Source organism: Falco naumanni, chromosome 10 (assembly GCF_017639655.2).
Source record: "Falco naumanni isolate bFalNau1 chromosome 10, bFalNau1.pat, whole genome shotgun sequence".
In the NCBI taxonomy this organism is placed as follows: Eukaryota; Metazoa; Chordata; class Aves; order Falconiformes; family Falconidae; genus Falco; species Falco naumanni.
In genome coordinates, this window is record NC_054063.1 from 34,800,677 (window position 1) to 34,823,758 (window position 23,082).

The 23,082-nt window shown below is 42.1% G+C and overlaps 1 protein-coding gene across 2 annotated transcripts in view; it reads right to left on the reverse strand.

Moving 5' to 3' along the window:
- Positions 1 to 23,082, reverse strand: part of PTPRT (protein tyrosine phosphatase receptor type T) — a 453,762-nt gene that overhangs the window by 320,454 nt on the left and 110,226 nt on the right. For both annotated transcript variants that reach the window (XM_040608979.1, XM_040608978.1), the window contains exon 2: positions 6,057 to 6,182. In XM_040608979.1, coding sequence (XP_040464913.1) covers positions 6,057 to 6,182 — 126 coding nt within the window. The remainder of the gene's footprint in view (positions 1 to 6,056; positions 6,183 to 23,082) is intronic.

The following is a 23,082-nucleotide window of genomic DNA, read 5'->3' on the forward strand; positions in this document are numbered from 1 at the left end:
CAAGTAGAATTTAGCCATCTGGTATTCATATATACATCACCTCTATGATGTCTGCCTGCTAAATGAGTAGTTCACGAAGCAACACTAATGATGATAACCCTTCTGTTCTTTCGGCGAGAAGCTCTGAGAGGCCTCCAGTTACTGGAACAAAAGAACACACCCACTCCAATGTGGGAAGAGTCCCCATGCCTTATCTCCATTGCAAGAGAACAGAAAGAAATTCCGCTGCAAGTTCCCGGTGAGGCAGAGCAATGCATTCCAGGGACGGTGAGTTGCACACACTGAACAGCTCCTGACCTGCGTTCCCTTCATCGGGCCGTGCAATGCGCTCACGTAAGACAGCACTCAGAACCCATTTGTGCCTTAATCTTGCCATCTACAAGCTCCAAATGGCCACCATCATCAACAGGATTCGGCACAGGCGGCTCCTCCAGGTCCATGAGGGGCAATTATGCAGCAAACGCTGACTGCGCCTCCGAGGGGTGAACCAGACCCACCAGCACTGCAAGTGCCACGCACACTAACGGTGTACCACGTTGCCTACAGGTGTAGTACACCTGCCACCGCCTTCTGCAGCACCACAACAGCTTGAATCCTTTAGCTCACCTGTGAGCTGAGGGAGCCCACAGACACTACGTGTGCACTTCTGAGCCACTGCTCCGGCACTACCTGTCTGCTACTAGATAAGCTTTACAGAAACACACACACACAAAAATCCATAAAACTATGTATCAGTGGCATGTCCCACAACTACGTTGCATCTTCCAACCCACGAGGTAGACGTCACAAGCAAGTTTGGCTCTTAGAAAGGTAAAAATGCATCAGTTCCTACCACAGAAATACTTATGGTCGATAACAGGTCCTGCTTTTCTGCAGAAAATATTTGGACTCTCCATGGAATAAGTTAGCCAAGCGAGGCAATTTGCACTTGCCGAGTAACATGCAAGTGTTGTAATTCTGAACACTAAACTTTGTTCCAAACATTTTGTTTATCCCTAAATTCATAATATCTAAACCTCTGTTTCCTAGACAAACAGAATGTCTACTTAGAAAGCAATTCAGCAAGAAACAGCAGTGATATGGAGCATGCATATAGCTATGTGTCTATGTATATATACACACATATAAACAAAGTAAAGCAGCACTTAGAATAAGAGTCAATTTACATACATGAAGGGAAGCGAGTAGTCGGGCAGATGGGGCCCGACCTTCAGCCCCTGTGCTGATTGCTGATCTGTAACTTGGAACGGGGAAACCTTACAAAAGCAAAATTGAGATCAACAGAACATCTCACACCAAAGAACGCTGCTGTAGAAAGGTACGTGGCACCATGGCTTTGTATTCAGAGTAGAATCGTATTTAATAAAATTAAAGTAATTACTTCCATCTAGTCAGCCCTGGTTAAGTCCCCGTTGGAGTTAATTAACAAATGATGGTAAAATACTTGGAACGTGCAAATGTTAAATACTTCCATTATTATTCTTGCCACTGCTGCAAGAGCAGGCAACCCAGGGTCCTTGGAATACCGCAATGGTGTAGCGGGAAAAATCAGGCCACTGCTTTTGCCTGGCTCGTTTCAACACAACACGTGTCCCTTTGCACTAACCAAGTACCTGCCCCAAAACCACGGAACAGCTCAGGCCCTGCTCTGCCACCCAGGAAACAACTTCTGTGATCCAACATCCATCCTGCATCAACTAACAGCAGCACATAAAGACATAATATTTACAGAAAAAGAGAATGAAACTGCAAGATGTAAATAGAGAGAAGCAGGAGAAATCTGCTTGCTGTGCTTTGAACTTCTATAAGAGAATTAGTCCTGTCCCCCACCAGCACTGTTACACAGACTATTGAATCCTCGCTCGGTAACACAACTTCAGGTAAATAATCCAAAAAGGTAATCAAGCGGTGATTAAAGGCATAAGGTAGAGGGAAGGAAATGAGACGCTGAATTAAAAAAGTTCAAAAGTCCTGGGTCGTGTTTAGTCCTGCAAAACAAGGACTTAACTGCACGCAACTCTACAAAAGAAAGGAACAACTGGTTATCCTCCCTAGTCAAAGATGGAACAAAAAATAACGAGGTGAAGCCATAAAAGGTAAACGAAGACTGAGAACCTTTATAATTCAAAGAGTGGAACAAGCAGCCCAAAGGCTGGAGAATACTCATCACTGAGGGTACTCAGGCTTAAGTAAACACCCATCTGTTAAAGAACATTTTGTTATAATCGCTCCTGCTATTATGCAAGGAGGTGGAATGAGAGGCCCACCAAAGTCAGAGGATTGGGTACCTACCATTCATTTATTCGCCTTTTTGAAACATTTATTGAGAGCAACAAACATCTGGTTCTTAATCCCGCAATTAACACTGTTTCCAGCCCTAAGGAATTAATCATAGAATTCATGGAAAACAGTTTATTTGCTAGCAATGGAGTAAAACAAATTGCCTACAAACTTCTATATTGCTAATAGAGCAGTTTAACTGCCTTTTTTTTTTTTTTTTTTTTTAAATAAAGAATAGAAAGTTGTCCCTGGGCAGAGACCTTTGCAGCAGCATGTCAGCAGAGAATTACACAGCAATGTAGGCTCAGGCTCTCATTCATGCGACTGACCTCCTTTGAAGAGCACTCCGAGATCTAACGATGAAAAATACTGTAAAAAGTGCTGGATATTAGCATTAGTATTCAGGAGGACTGAATTCTGTGGCTTGCTGGAATTCAAAGGGACCTGCTGGTACTTGTGAAAGCCAATACATTTCACAGAAGAGCACAGCTCTGACAGCAATGCTAATGCAGGGGGGCTGAGCAGGGTGGGGGCCAGCCACGCTTCCCCCCAGCGCCCCCCGGCAGGCTGCACTGCAGATTAGTATCACTGAACCGACCTAGCGCGCACTTTTTATTTTTACCATTTCCTCAATGTAGTATTTTAGTCTATTTCCAGCTACTAAAATAAGATAGTATCTAAAATACCAGCCTGATAAAGAAAACCTTTTACTGCTTTTGTTCTCGGAGCCCTACGCGTTCTGGTGGTCCTGTTGCCGCTCTTTGTGCTGAGCAGCTTTCCTGGCTATGGCTGGCCACCAGAAGATACTTATTCCATGAACATCTCTTTGTTACCACCTCTTACACCCTGCAGCTCAGTGGATTTACACCCTGCTGCCTTCAGCTGCTGTAGAGAAATTAAATGGAATAGAAAGTCAATCACCAAATGTTCTAGTACTCTGGTTTTAAAGATGTCCCTGCTTGTAGGAGTGGAACGTACTGTTCATCAGTTTATTCTCCTGGCTTTGCCACTAGATGAATTTTAAGTAAACACCCCTTATTCTCACAAAACAGATTTTCAATGAGTAACCAATAGAAACAACATGCATTACGATTCTATCCAGCAATACAGACCCTCGATAACAGCTCTGAACATCTCTGCTAGCTTTGGGGAGTCTAATTGACCACGATAATTTACCTCAAGGTTAGCATGATTAAGACAGCTCTCGAAAACATGCTTTTGTTACTAGAGCCTTCTGTACACATTTGCTTTTGGTCAATCTTTTCCTACCTACCGATTTCACCTTTGTTCTGTGTGAATACTAAGACATCAATTAGTAACATGAGGAACTGAGTCATTTCCCTTATGCTCCTTAAAATCCCTTTAGATAATATTTTTTTATCAGCCCATTCCCAGTTGATGGCTGCTTTACCTTTTTGTCTTTCTACAACAAAGCTTTCTGCCTTTCTTATTTGATGTCTAACCTTCATAAAATTTGCTGGTGCTGTAACATATTCATATATTTATTAGTACTACTAGATATCATGGAATGATGTACTAAGGAGAAAAACACACAACTATTTAGTTTTAGAAGAAATAAGTCTGAAAGCCTTCTATTAATTTATATTTATATATATTAATTTTATATATATATATAAAATAAAAAATTAAAAATTACATTACAGTGTTTTGGGGTTATCTTTATGGGTTTGTTTGGTTTTAGCAAGGGGGTATGGGTTTTGGGGTTTTTTATTTTTCATTGGATTGCGTTTTGGGGCTTTTTTTACCATGCCATTCCAGACTGCTGTCTATTGATTTCTCCATGGTTCCAGCACACTTCAGGTGACGATACACCTTCATAGGGAGACCAGGAAGATAGGTTTACCTTAACATTTAGAGTTGGCAACATACTGAACTCACGCACTGCAAGCCCTCCTAGTTATTTCTTGCTTTCCAAATTACACCAAAACTGTGTTTCACTTCACAGAATTTTGTAGGTTGGAAAAGATCTTTAAGGTCATCAAGTCCAACTGTTACCCCAGGACTGAGAAGCCCGTCACTAAACCATGCCTTTAAGCACCCAGTCAACATGGGTTTTTGAACACTTCCAAGGAGAGTGACTCCACCACCTCCCTGGGCAGCCTGTGCCAAAGCTTGGCCACCCTTTCCATGAAGAATTTTTTCCTAATATCCAATCTAAACCTCCCTGGTGCAACTTGAGGCTGTTTCCTCTTGTCCTATTGCTTGATACCAAGGAGAAGAGACCGATCCCCATTCCTCTAGATCGCTCTGAGATCAGTTAATTCCAAGATCTATGCCTCTGTGGCTAGGTCTTTTCCAGAGGCAGGGAATAGGACGCAACAGGATAGAAGCTGAGGAACCACAGAGATAAAATTGTCATCTTTAAAAAAGCAACAACATCCAGAACTGATGAAATACATTCTTACAGAAAAGACCAGAGACCTGCACCTTTCACAATTAACGTATTTTGGGATGCCACAGCCAAATCAAGCTGTGCTAGCTGTTACATAATTTGAAAGCTCCTGTTCTGAACAATTTCCAGTAATGAAATAACCAACCCTTGGTGACAGAGAAGCCACAGCTAGGCTGGTATCTCATGCACTTATTTTCTACTGACTACAAGCACACAGGGATGGAGGCTGGGCTGCCCTCACGGCTACAGCAGGAGCTGTTGTTGTATCAGCTCTGCACGGTGTCCTTAACAGGCAGCTAGCGATTATAAGTGTCTTACCCCAATAATTACAGGCGTAAGAATAGCTCTTGAACAACATTATATTCCGGTTCTGCCACGTAGCTCATGCTTCTCAGAGTGCAATGCACTAACCAGAACAAATATTTCTTTCTTAGAACTGAAATCAAAGTCTTAACTGCCTGGTCAGGTGGGTCTGTTTGCCATCATGTCCGCTAAGGGGGCTTGCACTGCTATTTTAGGTGGCAAGGAAGATAAACTGATTTTTACAAAATGTTAGTGTGCTTTCTTAAAACCATGTTATTTTTCAATGTGAACAAAGCATTCCACAGCACTTTTATTAAGCCTAGAGAACTTATTCCCATATACGACATAACAATAACTTCCAATGAAAAACAAAACTCTTGGAAATTACCATTACTGTGAGCTCTTCAGACCACATTCCAAGTATCACACGGAACAGTGTGCCATTATTTGATGTCCCAAATATATGTTAGCAAATTAGATATTCTGGTAACTCTTACTGTTGGAAATGCTTTTCTTGCATACAAAAATGTCAGTGCCTGAAACCCCAGCCTAACCAAAGACTAGCTACTACAGCTAGTTCTTTAGGAATTTTCTTGTCTTTCTCAGAATTAGAATTTAAAGCAGTCAGTTAAGCACTAAATTGAAAACTGGGAACTCCAGTATTCCCCGACATTGCAAAGCTGTACTTTTTCTAGCCTCTCAAACCTGCATCTCCCCAGATAAAACAGCGCTGTGATCCTAAAACACACAAATAGCCGAGGCCAAACCTCAGAATATTGCATTTGAAACATTTCCTCTCTGTTAAATGCAGGAATAAAATAGAAATACAGAATGTAAAGCGATTCAGCAAGGATGTCACATGGCAAACATTGTAAAAAGCCATTTCACATTTACAAATTCTGTTGTCAGATTATTTTGAACACAAAAGTTATCTCGTTATCACCAAATAAAGCCTCACCCCCTTGCTGTGGCTACCCAAACCCAGTACACACCCACAGAGGGTAACAGCCCATTCTCTCAGAGCCATACCTCCCGGCTGCCGCTGCGGCTCCCTACTTACCAGTTGGGACAGCAGGATCCATTGTTGGCTTCTCCCAGGTATTGATCTGCTCCCAGGTAAATCCATTGGTCCCCAAGGCCACACTATAGCCACAATTACTGTAGTGCTCATCAAATGAACAACCACCTAAAAACAAGGAAAAAAAAAAGAATATATTCCTGTATTAATTATTTTTGTCTCTTTACAGTAAATAAAACTGATTTTCTGCACATTAGATTTCAGATAGCAGAGAAGATATCCAGGAAATATTTTTGTACTTTGCACACTTTGTATCCATTGGAAACCTTTTTTTTCTTCCCTCCATGCTACTGTTTCTTAGATGATTTCCTTTTATTTCAACCTATTGTCTTCACGTTTTCAGGGACACATGATGCGCACATGCAGGAATATTTGTGTTTGGGTCCCAATAACCAATACTTCATCACATAAACCTCCAAGTCAAATATTAAAAAAAAGGAAGGAAGGAAAATGGTAAACAAGCACAGCATCACTGTTCCTACAGTGAATCCTCACTCCTTTACACTTTTAAGCATTGAATTACACAAGGTTGGGTTACACCCACAGAAAATGTGACCATCTCTTACGCGTAACACCACTAAGCTCTGTATGGCATGATCATTCCCCAAGGTCTTTTGAGTAAATAGTTTTGAGTGCAGCCCTCTAGTTTCTCAACAAGAAGAGAATAACAAGAAGTGGATGGCAACTAGTGTTCACACCTTCCAGACTGTTGACTAAGTGATCCTTCCCACTGCAATTCCTGAAATACTTGGAAGCAGTTAACTACCATAAATAACCTGGCAGCTGCCTGAACACTTGCGAATTCTTGTGAGTTAAGGGAAACCCATGAAAGAAAATGAAATTTTGTATTCCAATGCAGATCTTCAAAGCTTGTGTCACACAGACAAACCAAGCTAGTTTATTCCCTGGTAGGACAGTCCTACACTGGTGTCCCTTACATTCCCTTAGGCACATTTCTCTTCACGCCACCCAACATAGCCTGCCAAACATATTTCAGTACCTGATCCATCAGACAATGCCAACAGCGTCTCTGCATTGCTTTGGTTCTCTCTCTTAGGGAAGCAAGGATAATTTTTCTCTGCAGATACTAGTCCTCCAAAGTCAACTGGACACATCTAACACTTCAGAGCTGCAAGGACCGAACAGTGCTCAAGGCAACCCTGACTCGCTCTGCCAGCCAAACTGCCAATTGCTCTTGACACTAATCAGGGTTACATGTGCAGAGATGCTCCTGACTCTTTACTCCTTCCCACAGGCGGCATTGCCTACATGCAGACAACAAATAGCTGGTACATGAGCGATCTGCAGCGCCTTTGCAATAAGGATTATCCAGCACCAGGGACGCTGAGGCCTTCTTCAGTTTTCACCTATATTTTCTGTTTTCTGGTTCCCAAGAAAGCCTAAACTTGTCTCAGTTCCCATGGAACTCTTCATAGATGTCAAACACAGATATATTCCGTGTCAATAATATTTTTTAATATAACCTAATTCATATATACTCATATACAGTACATATTTTAATATAATATATTATTATAATGTATCATATATATTATAAAACAAAGAACTGTTTGCTGGCAAAGGATGGGGTTCACCTGCATCAAAGGGGGGGGAAATTCTAGGTGAGGAGGTGAGGAGTTTGCAGAGCTTATCAAGACAGCTTTAAACTAGGTTTGAAGGGGAAAGGAATAAACCCAAGCACACCAGAGATGAGCCTGGGGGTGGCACACCAGTGTCTGAGGTGAGATTGAGATCGATAGCACAGCTGAAACCCATCTATGCCAGCACCTGAAGCAGCATGGGCAACAAACAGGAGGAGCTGGAAGCCATCGTGCAGCAGGAGAACCGACACGGCCACCACCACAGAAACGTGGGGAGAGCACTTGTGTGGCTGGCACGCTGCAGTGGCTGGCTGCAAACTCTTCAGAAGGGACCAGCAAGGAAGGAGAGGCAGCGGCGTAGCTCTGTGTGTCAGGGAGCGCTTCAGCTGCCTGGAGCTGGATAACGGTGACGACCAGGTTGAGTGTCCGCGGGGAAGGGCCAACAAGGCGAGTATCCTGGTAGGACTCTGGTACAGGCCACCCAGCCAGGATGAAGAGGCAGATGAAATTGAATCACCCTAGTCCAGGAGGAAAGAGTCAGTGACCTACTGCTCCACTTGGACACTGGTCTGGCCGCACCATGAACTGTGTGCAGGATCGGGCCCCTTGCTCCAGGAGGGACATGGAGGGACTGGAGCGTGTCCAGGGATGGGCAGTGGGGCTGGGGCACAAGGCTGATTGGGGGCGGCTGGGGAAACTGGGGGGGCTCAGCTTGGAGAGGAGAGGGCTCGGGGGGGAGCTGATCACTCCCTACAACCACCTGAAAGGGGCTGTTGGTCTCTGCTCCCAGGTAACAAGAGACAGGGTGAAAGGACACGGCCTCAGGTTACGCCAGGGAAGGTTTAGATCAGGTATCAGGGAAAATCACCGAAAGGGTGGCCAAGCACTGGCACGGGCTGCCCAGGCAGGTGGAGTCCCCACCCCTGGGGGTGTTTAAAACACGCTTTGATGCGGTGCTTGGGGACATGGGTCAGCGGTGGGCTTGGCAGTGCTGGGGTAACAGTGGGACTTGATGATCTCAAGGGTCTTTTCCAACCTAAATGATTCTTTGCACACTCCAACTGCAACTGTTTTGCTAAGCTGTTCTACAAAACTTTATGTATTATTTCTATTTAAGCATATACTAGAAGGATTTGTTGGGTAGAGCACCTAACATCCCAAATATTCTGTTCATAAAGAAAAGTGATCCTAAAGATCAAACTTATCCTAAAAAACCCCAATAATTTGATTTGGTATATTGCATATTTTCATCATAAATAGACGTGATTATAGCAGACTTCATGACCCTTGCAAGCTTGCCTGTCTCTTTCAGTAGAGTCCTTGCAAACGTTTCTGAAGTGTCATTATTTTACACTATTTCAATAATTCTTGCTTTGAAGTTACCGTACTTGTGAAGCTTTCCCAGCTGTCAAAACGAACAAGATTACATTTCAACTGTTTCCCTATTTTTTAAATTTAATTTAGGTGAAAAAGTTCAAATTTAAAGTATTAAATATGCTCATTAAAACATGTAAGGGAATATAAAGTATTCTGGATTGCATGGGAGTAATCCAACGGAAAGTCACCTTTCTCACAGCGAGCAGGTATGAGAGACGGTATCAAATACTCTGCTCTCAGTCTCCAAGTGGAGCATTCTACTTTTGATAGAGTCCCTTTAATAGCACAGCTTCAGACAGACACCATCACCACCCCACCTCTGTTCAGTATGCTGCAGGGCACAGGAACAGTGTTCTCTGAGCTATTCCTTTGAAGCGATCGTAAACAAATTCTCTGATCAAGCCAGACAATTGTACGAGGCCCCACGTACACAAAGAAAATTGCACAGGTGCTGCTACAAAGTCCCAAAAGCAAAACAAGTGATAGCAAAATACAGGGTAGCAGTCCTCATTTAACAGGGAATGTTATTGTCAATGTCTTGGGATAATCGGCTCAATAGGTGATTTTATAAATGCTGAGGTAGGTAAAGTTGGAGGAAGAGCTGAAAAGGGATGCAGTGAGAACTTCTCTAAATTAATTGGGAGTTTCCACTGTTAAGAGGCAACACCTGAGGAAGCTTTAAAGTGCCTTGTCTGAAAGTCAAAGCTAACCTTGTAGTACAATTGGATAAGAAAGGAAAGGATAAATGGCGGAGAGTCTTAAACATATCAGCAAGACACCTACATTTTAAAGAACGAAAAGGTTACTGGAGAAACCTCCAAATGCAGAGTGACAGGGCAATAAGCCAGAAGGATTAATTTACTAGAAGCAACAGAACTAGAATCCGGAGAGGTGAATTTGCAGGAAATGAGCACAAGGAGGGGGGGGGGGAAGCAGATTTTAAGAGCTCAGACAAGCAGGCTGGCTGCAGGAGCCTTGGGTACCAAGAGGAGGGAAGTCTTCTTCGGTTTCTTGCTGTAGTGTGTTAAGAAAGCAGAATGAAGACCAAAGTAAAGACCCAGCTGGGACCCAGAGCCATGCTCACTTGTGAGCTGAAAAGCCAGCAGCTCCCCTGTTCACGCGTTACAGTGCACGTCATATGACGGAACGGGAAAGAAACTTCAGAGAGCAGAAGGAAAGAACCACAACACCCAGAATATCACTGCTTTTAGGGTTACTCCAACAGTCACGGCAGCTTGCATCCCTGACCTGCCAAAGCAGCACATCACCGGCGGCCCTAGTCCTGCCCTTTTTGCAGGACATGGCAGACGCGACATGAAAGCCTCAGTCATCAGCAGCCACGTTCAGAAGAGCAGCTGTAGAAATCCCACCCAACCTCACCTCAGGAATTCAAGACCCACCACGCTCTTCCTCCTTCACCGATGCTGCTGTCTGTAGGGTGGCTTCTCACGCAGCTCCTCTCCCCCTTTCCTGGCACTTTGCCCTTTCTTACCCATTTCCCAGAGGCATCGCCAGCACGGGGCTCAGCTGCCGCCAAGGCCACCCCCCAGCCCGCCCCACGGCCAGCGCAGGGAGCACAAACACAGTCCTGCAAACAACAACATCCCCTTCTAAAGGCAAACCCAGCCCTGGGTCAAGCCGGGCGGTATCTCCCCACCCTCCCCTGGAAGAGAAGCCGGACGGGCTGAGGGACGCTCCGCAGTGCCATTGTCACATGGATCCACCTCAGCAACAGCTTTGCCACACCCCAGACAAACCATGTGGGCTCCCCATCCATCTTGTGGGTGCACAACCTCTCTGAGGCCAGTGTGAGGTCAGGGGAACCTCAGGAACTTCCCACACTAAGGGGTCCCTCAGGTGGACCCTGCTGAACAGAGCACACCCCACAGGCTGTAGTCCCTGTGGAAGGAGGATAAAACAGGATGAGGAGGAAGAGTTTGAGAAAAAGCACGGCACAGTGCCCTTTCCATGGAATGTTGCTGGCCCAGGACATGAAAGCGCTGTTATGTCCGAGTGTGCGTTCAGGACAACAAGCTCCTAAGGAAGCCAGCAAGGAAACACAGGGCAACAGTGCATCTGTGTCCGACCGCACATGCACAGGTGCTCCTCATGCTCACCTCATCGGATCTAGCGATCCACTTTACTACACAAGTACCTAGCCACAAGATCCTCAGAAATTCAGTTAGTCCTCACTGATGAATTTCAGTTAAAAATCTACTAATGTATTTTTAAAGTGTCCACTTAAGTGGGGACAGTAACTCCAAAACGAGCCAACAGGCTAAAATGAGCAGATGTGTTATGTTCAATGATATCAGCATAAGCTTAACGTTCAGCATTTCCTCAGACACACCACCTATGCAGGAATAAAAAGATACAACTCAAAAAATTTGCAAGTTACATAGTTCTAGCCACAGTATCACAAAGCTGTTCGAGAAAAAAGAAAACATCTACACCTTCACCAAAACGGGGTTCTACGTCTTCATAAAGCGTCAACAAGAACGAGGATTTTTACGAAGCAAATTGGGATCCTGAAGCCTTTCCCCTCGTTGGCTGAAAATTAAACAGTGACAATCGCAGCTGCTAAGCGGGGCAAAAGAAAAAGAAATGGGGATAGACTTTGATGCTGTTAGGTAACGTGTGTGGGGTTGACCCCTTTTCACAAAATGAAGCCCAAGCAAGAAAGCAGCTTTTCCCTTCCTTAAGAGGGTCATATCGAAGCAAATAACAGCTCACGTATGAAGGATAAAATATCCCTTGTTTTACACTGCAGGCTTGTAACAATGCCACTGCTCATCTGAGTGATGCTAATTAATCTTGAACAGACCTATCATCAGTTACTGAGACTTGCCCCCGGATTAAATGTAAACCAGCCTTGCATAAATTGAATGCCTCCTTTGAATACATAATTGAATTTGCAGAAGTGTGCGCCAGGGGGGTGTTTAAATAAAGTGCACAAATATGATAAAAAAACCTTCACGCCATTATATCTAATTCAGTAAGCAAAAATAATGGCAGGGCACATTCCAATTAGCGTTTGATTTATTTATTTTAACAAATCCAATTAGTAGAATGCTTTATAAAGTCATCCAATGTCAAACTCTCATGGACTCACCAGATAAAAAAACTCAATACTTCTAAAAAGGGATAAAGAAACATCCTGATGTGAGAAACATCAGTTATCCTGTGTTTCTAAACACACACAGAAAAGAGCACAGCATCATACATAATTTGATCATGCATTTACAGCTTCCCCAAAGTGGGGAGGGGATAGAGACAGCGAGAACATCTGTATCATTGATCCCATGCCAGGCCTTTCTTCTGGGGCATAAGTAGTTGGCTTTTACCCTCTTTTATTTAAAAATAATAATAATAAAGCGGAGGGGCAGAAATTAAAACAGCATGCAATGGTTTTATTTTTGGAACATCCCTTTTGAAACTCTCATGAGAGCTGAGATTTGTCCAACAATTTAGACCTTAGTCTCACAAGACATGAGGCAAGTAAAGGAAGAAACAAACGTTGCTGTGATGAGGTAGAACTTCTGAACTATAAAACTCCAGAAATTAACACACCCCTGTTCCTGACCATTCACTCTCATCTCTTCCAAAAACATTCTTGTTTAAAAGGGCTGTAGGAGACTTGTTTGGCTCATTCGAATAACTTCTATTATGGACTTTATTGTATAAAAATCCATTTATAACTTTTTTCAGGCCACAGACTTCACATAGTATATCTCTGAGAAATTTTATTACACATTCTAAAGAAGTAGGAGGGAGAGAACAAAACTATGCACGGAAGGCTTGTGTTGATTTAAGATTGCAAAAAGCAAGGATTATTGGGGTGAGTAGTTAGTGGTTTATGTGCTTTCTACTCCTTCCAGAAAGATTAAGACAGAAGACACCAGAAACATGCATACACGCAACGCATAATGCTAAGCTGAACAAGAAAGCAGATCCAAACCCTGCCGAGCAGACCTACGCCTAAGGAGCGCTGCCCCACAGCCTCAGCTCTGCACAGGCCACATGCCACAGAGAAGGACAAGTACGGCGGGACTGGAGGAGGACCCGTGTCACTTGGGATGCCATTAGTTCCAACTGTAACAGCCTAGCGTCGGGCATTGCCTCAGGTGTCTGCACAGCACGCGATGGGAAGCTTCAGAAGGGCTGAGAGTAACTGGGCATCTCGTTTGTCCAAAAATCATCCTTCAGCCACCACGTTATCAACCTGATGCTGTAACTGGCCAACTTCAATCTGCAGTTTATTATTTTATTCAACTGTTTAGTCTTTATTCCCAGATTTTCAAGGAAACTTCCTTCTCTTTGCAAAAACCTTTATCTTTACTGAGTGAAAAGGCACCACATGTTCACAGTGTATTTAAACTCGGACTCCACAAGAGAAAGAAAAATGCTATTGCTCCTCAAACTACAAGGAAAGCTTTGATCAGTTTTTGTGCCTCATTAGTTAGCAGAAGAGCTACACTGGGAGAAACTGAGGAATACATTCCCCAGTGCATAATAAGGTATAAACTCCAGAAGTAAAGCATTAATAACATCTTTTTTTCTGATGGCAATTGTTTAAGAACTAAGCTTAGACCTAGCGTAAATTCAGATAAGTCACTCGACAGTGGAACACAAATCCACTAAAAACCAGCCGTCTCTACTTCGGGTGCTCACAAGAGTGCTTCTCTCAAGGTATCCAGATGTTCTGGGGTTTAGAAGTAAACATCAGTGACTCCCCTAGTGCCTCAAACACATTCCTGTATGCGATTTGGTTTCTGCTACAAGTATCAGTCCTCATTGTCAAGGTGTGACTCCCCTGCCACAGGACAGCTCCGTTTCTTTTCTTTCCATATTACCCTTGACAGAGTACTACTAGATTTACACATAAGCAGAGATGATCTTACCTACACTCTAGATTGTGCTAATCCCTCTGAGATATTGGTAACAATTGCCTGGCTTAGGTACAGATAATTTTTGTTACATTTGACTAAATTTCATTCCTTTTGCACCTTCTCTGTGCTGGCAATCAGATCTTTTGGATGGCAGGGAGAGGGAACAGGGGCACGGTGTGCAGAAAGTGTGTGTTTGTTTCTAACTGCAGTGATGATAATCACTTTGGGATTAAAATATCTCTGTACAGGTTTGCGGTTTTTTTACTAAATCAAGTTAATCCTTGAAAAAACTGAATGCAGCTTAGAAAAGCTCTTCATTTCAACAGCAAACTGTAATGGCCTCAAAGTAGGCTCAAGATTGGAATTTTCTCTATCACAGTGATTTCAAGTGCTATCAACCTATTAAGGAAGACTATTGTTCTGCTGGTGTATGTTTTTTGAAAGTCCTTTCCAAATTTATATTCTACGTCAAATTGCTGCCTTTGCCGGTTCATCATTACACATCTATTTCCACACACGCGGAAGCAGCTCACGAACGCTGTTTCCACACGCACACAGCGCACACACGAATATAACCAGTGGTTGCGTGTCCATGGCACAGAAACCTTGTCATGACCAAAATAGTGCTGACTCTGCATAAGGTGTCACATACTGTCTTCATGATGAACATCAGCAATAACATCCGTTATGAAAGGGACAGATCGAATAGGGCTGGCATTGTCTAGTGAAAACACCTAAAGACAAAGTGCCCTCCCAGTAATAAGAACTGTTTACCCTCCAACACTTCTCCGCAGAAATTATTGGTCCCAATTGTGCAACAGTCTGACAAAGTTTATTGGTTATCCTCCTAATCCCGTGGAAACACAATGCTCAAAACAAGCACTGTGGCAGGACCTTCAATATATGTGGGAAAAGTATTTAAGCTGTATTTCCTGAACTTGTCAGGTTAAGCTAAGTTTTCATTCTTAAATTCATTATTACAGGTTTCTCTTTGCAAACGCTTGCCTACATGTCTCCATTTGAGCCCTATAGCAGTTCATACATTCATCACTAATTCTGTACTTCTTAATCCACCAAGGATCAGTGAAATTGCTTTGAAGTACCCTAGGAGTAAAACTAACACTAAATGTCATTTGTTTAAATTTGTATGTCCAAATCTAGGATGACTCGTCTAGCTTCACTTGCCAGAATATATGTCCTTTATTTAATACCAAGAGTATCTTTTTGCTTTGACAGCTTCGCTATCACCATTTCAATAGCTCAATATTAACATTTTAGTGCTTTATTCAAGCATAAGTATATACACATCTATAATCTCACTGGATTATTTCTTTTAAAGCTATAGAACAAAGTACACCGCACCTTCCCAAAGAATCCTAACTTTGCAAGTTCAGTTTAGTTTCAGTCCACTGAAACACACCAAGGTTTACATGAAAGGTTTTCAGACTTATCTGTCCCAGTGTAAGGAAACTTGAAAAATTAATGCTGATTTTCAAAACCGCAGAAGATTCTTAAACAGACATTCCCCATAGTCTTTTCTTATAATTCTAGCTAATAATTCATCAGTTTAGTGGTTTTCCACCCTTGAAGCAGGCTCCTGCTTTATTTATAGTATGATGAAATGAAGATTCCGTTTTAAAAATGCAAATTTGTGGCACTTACACCACTTTTATTATTGTGGTCTGAATAAAAGATAAGCCATACTTAGCTTCAATTTAAGTTACAGGACCAAATTTTTTCCTATAATAACGCTGTTCTGGATTGCAGAACTCCAACTTAAATTACAGCCATGTTTGTTGAAGATGTGCTTACCTATATTCGTCAGTAAAATCCATTTGCAGGTATTCAGTGTTTCTGAAAAAAAAAAGTCACACTGCTTTTCTTTCCTTCCAGCGTCTGAAAACCCTTGGGTCTAATTATGCATCACATCAACAGGATTATCTAACGTTGCATTTATGGTGCTTTTCTGCATCAGCTGCTGCACTGGAGTCTTGATCAGTCAGAACTCGCTGTTGACTTACGTCATTTCAGCATTTTGTAGTGCCACATGGAGTAACTATTCCAGCTGCACAGTCTAAATTACGTACTTATTTTACCATTCACCAAGGCAGCAAAAAACTGTCTGGAGATAGCCGTTTCTCATATTTTATATTCCATTAGTAAGCCCATCTTTCTCAATAAGATTTTATACAAATGTCAAATTAATGTGTTTGAACTTTCAGCAAGAAGCAGTCATTGACTGCCTCATATTATCTTTGGTGATGAATAAAATATTGTCTCAAAAGATACAATTTCAGGAATTCCAGCACCATCGACAAGCCTTCTACTCTTTCTCCCTTCCCTGTACTGCTGTTCCTTTAGTGCTGCTGGGGCTCCTCTTTGGGAGAAAGATCGCATAGCTGAGATGTTTTCTTTGAAGCTCATTGTCAGAAAACATAAAGATAAGCTTAAATAAGGGTAGGATGTCTGGTTTATTGCCACACTAGTGAACACAGCATAAAAAATAAACGCGATCTGGTTGCAATCAAACAGAACTAGAACAGACTTACATAATTTTTAAAGAAGAAATTAAGTGTTTATTGGGCTGGCATTTTCATAATCATCCCATTAGCTCAACAGCCTTCCCAAAGGAAGCCAAAGGGAGCAAATTTAGTCAACATTGAGCTTCAGCAAGCCCCCTGATCCCTTTGGAAGTTCCCACTATTCTGTCTGCAAAGCTGTTTGCAGCTGGGTGCTCTCAAAAGTCACCGTGGCAGTGGCACAGCCAGCCCCCCAGCAGCGCCCAGCACCCTGCGACTGCTCACATAAAACTACCCACTGCACGCGTAAGGACAGCAAAGTAGGTGTGTATACACATCCCTGCCACCCGTATTCTAAGTGGTTCCAAGAACAAATACCAATCATTTAAATGATTTCTTGTAGAAGATTAATACGGTGGGTGGATTCTTGGTGAACAACACTGATATTTTAAATAGCTTCTGAAGAACACATGCAATTAAAGCTCTGACATTGTGCAGGTCTCCAAAGACTGCTCCTTGATATTTGAGCCAGCATACTTAACATACTAGCTCAACTATATACTGGTTAAATATCAGAATTTATCTAAAAAGATACGATCTGTTACTGAGTATCAACAAATAAAATCTAATTGGCTAATACAATGGTAATAACTCGCAATGAACATTGCAATTGGTATATCTTGTTAAATTTAATAACATGGTTATTGGAAGCTGCTCCTGGGGAGTGGCTGTATAAATAATTTTATCGAGGTCTAATAATCCTTCTAGCTACAAGTCTGTACATTTCTGAGCCCAAGGTTTTCACCTACAAAATATCCTTTTACTTGTTGCTGACAATTACGGATTCAAATTGCACCATGAAGTGCAACATTCAAGGATATCTGAAGATAAGTATTTTAAATTGTTTTCAGTAAAACCATGATCTTCATTCCATGTGTCAGGAGCAAGCCAGCGCCAGCAATGACAGCATTAGCCAGCTGCTCTGCTTCAGGTGCCCCGGAGTCAGGCTGGGGGCACGAGGGCAAACGCTCGACTATGCAAGAGACCTTGCAAAGTTTGATCAGCTGGCTGACGGCTGAAACACTAACAATCCGCTGGAGGTTCAAATTCCAATAATCTGTTACCTGATTTTTATTATTATTATTTATTCGATCTCTGCATTTTTCATGCACATTTTCTCCCTGGGTGTTCCTGGGTGCATATCCAGGATGCTTTTCAGAATTGCAGCAAAGTGGGGCAAACACCGAGCAGGGGAAGCCCTGCTGTCCTCTGCAGCACACTGTAAACATGGGAACAACGGGGAGATTTGCTCACTTTTAGCCTCCAGACTCCTCTGTGTAACTTCTTTGCCCAAAGAGCAAAACATATAGTAAATAAGCACCAGGAATAAACTGATGTCTGCCTAATAGCACATGTGATTTCTTAAAAATATATAGAGCTCCTTTTCCTTTTAACCACATATGCTACTACGGTATGTAAGCACATGTGCCAAAGTGCTTCTGTAATTACAGCCATGAATCCTCCACTCACGATATCTGACCCAGAATGTGCATTTGGCAAAGCTGCAGCTGCCATGTTCTAAACTCTATATTAAAGAAGGACAGCAGGGGAAAGGAGAGGAAAATTTATGGCAACATTAATACAAATGCAGTTATCTCTAAAGACAGCTCAGATTTTGTAAACAAGGAGGCGGTCACAGCACATCTCACCCCTCAGTGTGTAACTGTGACACATCCTCAGCCACCTGCAGCCAGGGACAGGTCACAGGTGATCCCAAGAATCAACCCTCCACCAGTAAATGAGTCTGTAAAACAGACTCATTTCCAACATTTCAACAACTACGTGCTTGGTTTCCAAACTGTTTCAGGTTGTGCTGTCCTTGTCATACAAAACGCGGTAACAAACATACCACAGAACATCCCTATTCTGTCACCCAAGGCCATTTTCCTGTCTCTCGGATAGACCGTGTCCAGTTTAAGGCTGAATCTTAGAATAACATAATTCCAACAGAAAACGTTTTTAAAGAAAGATTTTCTGAATTCTCTAGTTCTTATTCCTTTAAAATAGCATCAAGCCTAAACTCTGCCAGGAAGCATTAAACGCTTAAAGCATTTCTTTCTAAGACTTGAAAGGCACTAGGTGAAGGAATCTAAATGCAATCACTTTTCATGATACTGAATGACCAGGTTCTAATAAGAAACCCTTTTCTGTCATATAAACCACGGCTTCAGTCATCGTTTAATCCTCGGTTCATTGAGACACATGAACTAGGTATTCTGAGCCTTTTATCCCCGAGCTCCCCTGAACTTCATGTCTCAGTCCAAATGGATGTGCAGCTAACAGCCCAGGGAAGGTCAGATTCTATACATCTAAATTTGAAACACGCTTTGAAACATTTTACTAAAAAAAAAAACAAAACATTGGTGCCCTATCAGTTAAACTAGGAGGATTACCTTAACACCTTCTACATAAGTGTAAAACAAGACACTTTGGGAGGACTGTAGTCAAACTTCCCATTGCTGTTCCTACACTGAAACAATCTGGGCTCCTAAGTGCAATTCAGATCCATGAAAAGCTCATTTACTGGACATTTTCTTCACAAAATAAGGTCTTACTAGTAATTTACAAAGATAATTGTCTTTGCTTAAAAGATTTCTCTTTAAACTAGAAACAGAATGACACTGTCTCCCTGAATTACAGAAATACCTTCTGCGTGCTATTGCTTTATCCCCATCCTCGTCAAGCCTTATAAAATACCTTTCCACTTGATTTTGGTAGACAGGAAGGTGTCTGTGAGTATAGCTGCATACAGTATTTAACAGCAGAGGAAAACTCATTGAAATGTAATGTATTCCCAGACCCCTCCAGTGAAAGTGCAGATACTCAGAGGCAAAGATTTTTTAAAAAGTTTCCTTCTAAAAATTTCAGCTATACAGTTCAACTGAGCATAAATTTTCCAATAAATTCATTGTTCATTTTTATACAGGTCATTGTAATTTTAAGATATCTGTGCAAGAATCTGATCCATTAAATATATGATGCTTCAAGAGATTATGATATCAAGTATTCCAGAAATTAGAGTTCGTTTCTGACCAACTGAATTGGTATTAAATATCCTCACCCAATTAGAACCTTACTGCAGTTATATTGATACTTCAGTTAACTACACATTAGGCACTGCAGTCAAAAATGTGAGAGATGGACTGAGAGCAATGTTTTCTTGGTGTTTGCCTATGGTCTTTTTATTAAGCTAAGGCAATCTAAAATCTTTAACCCCTCAGGTGCCCCTCTTAGCACATTGCATAAAGGAATGTAAAAAATAATAACAAACTAATCAGGCATCCCTATATGCTACCTACACACTTGGTAGCCTGGTAGAACAATTAGAGCATCAGAGCATCTTTTTTACCCCGGAGTCCCCCTACAATCACATTACTAGCACCTGGGACTGGCAAGGGAAAAGACAGCACAGCACTTCACACGGCCAGCTTCGAAACAGAATTGCTGAGGCAAGTCGGACGCTTGCTTGGTATTGCTTAGAAAAGATGCAAGAGCAGGACAAGGACCCATTGAAACTTCCCTGAAACACCTTCTCAGCCTCCAGCAAGCCTCACCAACAGGGATTGCTCTTTCTCAATGGATCTGCCCAACCATTTCCAGAATCTGCTCGTGCTTCTGGGCTCCATAAACTCCTGTGGCGACTTCTACATCTCAGCCAAACTGACAGCCTCTGGCTCTCACCTTCATGGGTTCAGCTAGGAACAGAGAGGGCAGAGAGGTTTTTTTCCCATACACAAGGCCATACGAACAGGGGACAGTGGCACTGTGACCATGTGCTGCTGCGACACTGCAGTGGGAAGGAAGGGGCTGCAGCACAATGTCTTCCCGTGGAGGTGACTGTGCCTCCAGGCTGTACCCAGGAGGCATAACTGCTTTAAATCACATTCTGCGTTTTGGGACAAGACAGACTTTACCCTAGGCTATCTAGGCTATCAACCAACAGGATTTTTTTTGTTTGGTTGGGGTTTTTTTTCCTCCTTCTAAGGCACCGTTTCACCCAGGATATGTGGCAGGGTGGGGGGTGGGGAATTGTGATACTTGCCTGTATTACAGCACTTCTCGCAGTTTAAGACTATTTTAAGATCAGATAATAAATAGAAACCTGACAATGAGGTCCCAGCTCTAATAAAGATGTTATTTTACTACACCAGAAAACACTCATCTGTGGCAAAAACTAATAGAATTTCCCAGAACAGAGACTACAATTAATATCTACTTTAAAAAAGTAATATTTAACCAACAGTTAAAGTTTTATTAGCACGAAGACTAAAAAGAATCAAGGTGAATTGACTTGGATTCAAATGTAAAAGATTATACCAGTTGCATAGGTGAGATTTTGTTGTAATAAAATCTTTCCCCTTTCCTCATCAGTCTCTCCTCAGAGAGAGTCTGTACAACCACAAATCACCTGCATTCAGCTGCACGACCGGTGTGAACACACATCTGACCTGACTTTCAGTTACACTACTAACTTTTAAAAGTTACACTTCAGTGATTCCACTCCTCACCATTACACCGAAGCTTAGCGTAACCTCCGTGGTGAGATTTCTCATGTACGTAGAGCTAATTGCCACAATGCTTCTTTAATGGACTATTACCACAGACCTCAAATTTGATTACACTCAACTCTGAAAACAAGAAAATTAAAATGCGAGCTATTAAGAAGTGTCCTGCTTTTTACTTAGCGTGGACAGCGGCCCCTGGGAACACTGTACATGAGATGGCAACACAAGTTGTATTCCCAAAGTAAAAATTACAGCATTTACCAGTAGTCAGCTAAATTATCTGATTCTTCTTAACCTACATTCAATGACGAAGAAAATAGACATACTTGAGAGAGCTCTGACCAAGGACATGGCATCACTTGGTAACGTGCCATTTTCTGGACAGTGTCAGCAGGGACTGTCCTATCAAAGCTAGCTTTCTTGGGATTGCTGGAAGGCGAGGGCAGAACAGTTTAAAAGTGAAACACTTTATTGCTGTTTAGGAAAAGAAAACACTTTGACTAAGGGGTTTGTTCAAGACAGTTTCACTTCAGCAAAAGTTTAGCTGTTTTAGAATTAGGTTCCCTCACTGAATAAAAATCTTGTTTAAAACAGAGTTGTGGAGATGGTCTCACAAACCCATAACAGGCTGCTTGCTTTCTGCTGAACACGAGAGCTGGGGATGCAAGAAGGAAGCTTACACGCACACACGCAACAGAGGAGTCAAACGCTGAGCTGCCTCAGCCACGTGCCATGAAGGGTAAGCCGCTGCCTCTTGCTCCTGGGCACCCCTCCGTGCTACCTGTCCTTCTGACACTGAGTCCTATGATGACATTTCTGGATCCTCACGGTCAGTGGAGCGATAGCCAATTCATTCTTTTTCTAACCCGGAGCGACTGGAGCATTCTGTGCTTTCCTTTCTTTACATCTACATATTTTCACAAGGTGCACCTCCTCGCCTCTGTTTGTCTGGATTAAGCGAGAGACACTTGCAGCCTCATCACAGGAAAAGTTCTCAGTTTTACCCATAATCCTTATAGCCCTTCTTTGCATCTGTGATGCGCTGAATTAATCTTCCTTCTGAAGAAGGGGTACCTGTGTTGTACAGAACGCTCCAGATGAAATAATTTTTTGATCTCTATAATAGCATTCTTATTTCACCATCTCACCTTAGAGAAACATTCTCTTTTCAGGAGCAAATCTCTGACACTCATCTCAAGCTCCTGGTATTAATGCTCCAACAGCTTCTTGTCATTTCCAACTGATTTTTAATCTTGAAGCAAAAAACTCATTAGTCTCGAGATGCATGACCTGGCACTCTGTAATGCTAAATTACATCCTACAGGTTTTTTTATTTCATCACATTTCAAAGTCCTAATTCCTCCAGTCTGATAATTTTATCCTCCTCCAACTAACTGTGCGATTGACTACCTACAGTAGCACATTCCTTGGTTTTGTGTTGGGAGTATCAGGGAAAAAATTCTTAGAGATCTCAAGAATTATCCCTTAATTTTAATTAGCCTGCCTCCAGCCTGATAAAGTAGAAAGGTACAAAAAAAAGATAATGCCCAGTTTGGTCTTAGACTCACTTATTTAACATATTTTTTCTACAGTAATGTTATAAAACTCGAGTTAGATCGACTGCACTACCTTGTCTGTAGCGGTGCGTCCCTAGCATGGCATCACAAAACCACACATAATTTTTCAGTAACAACCAGTCAAACAGTATATCCATGTACCGACTCCCTTGTAAAGCCTATCTTTTAGGATCTATGTGAGTGCACTTCCAAAAACCTAGTCTTTAAGTTAAACCTCTTTAGCTTTAGCAATCAGCATTACAAGATTCGATAGTGAATAAAAAAATTTGTACTCACTTGCCCCAATACTCCATCCATCCGGTTCCATACTTTATGATATTAAAAGTATTGACTCTGAGATTTAATATATTAGGGAAAGTTCGTGGACTAGCACACTGGTACTGATTATATTGGCAATTAAATAGAATCTGATTTCCAGTACTGTCAAATTGATACGGCATTTAGATAGGAAAGCGATGATGAGAAACATAAGAACAAGTA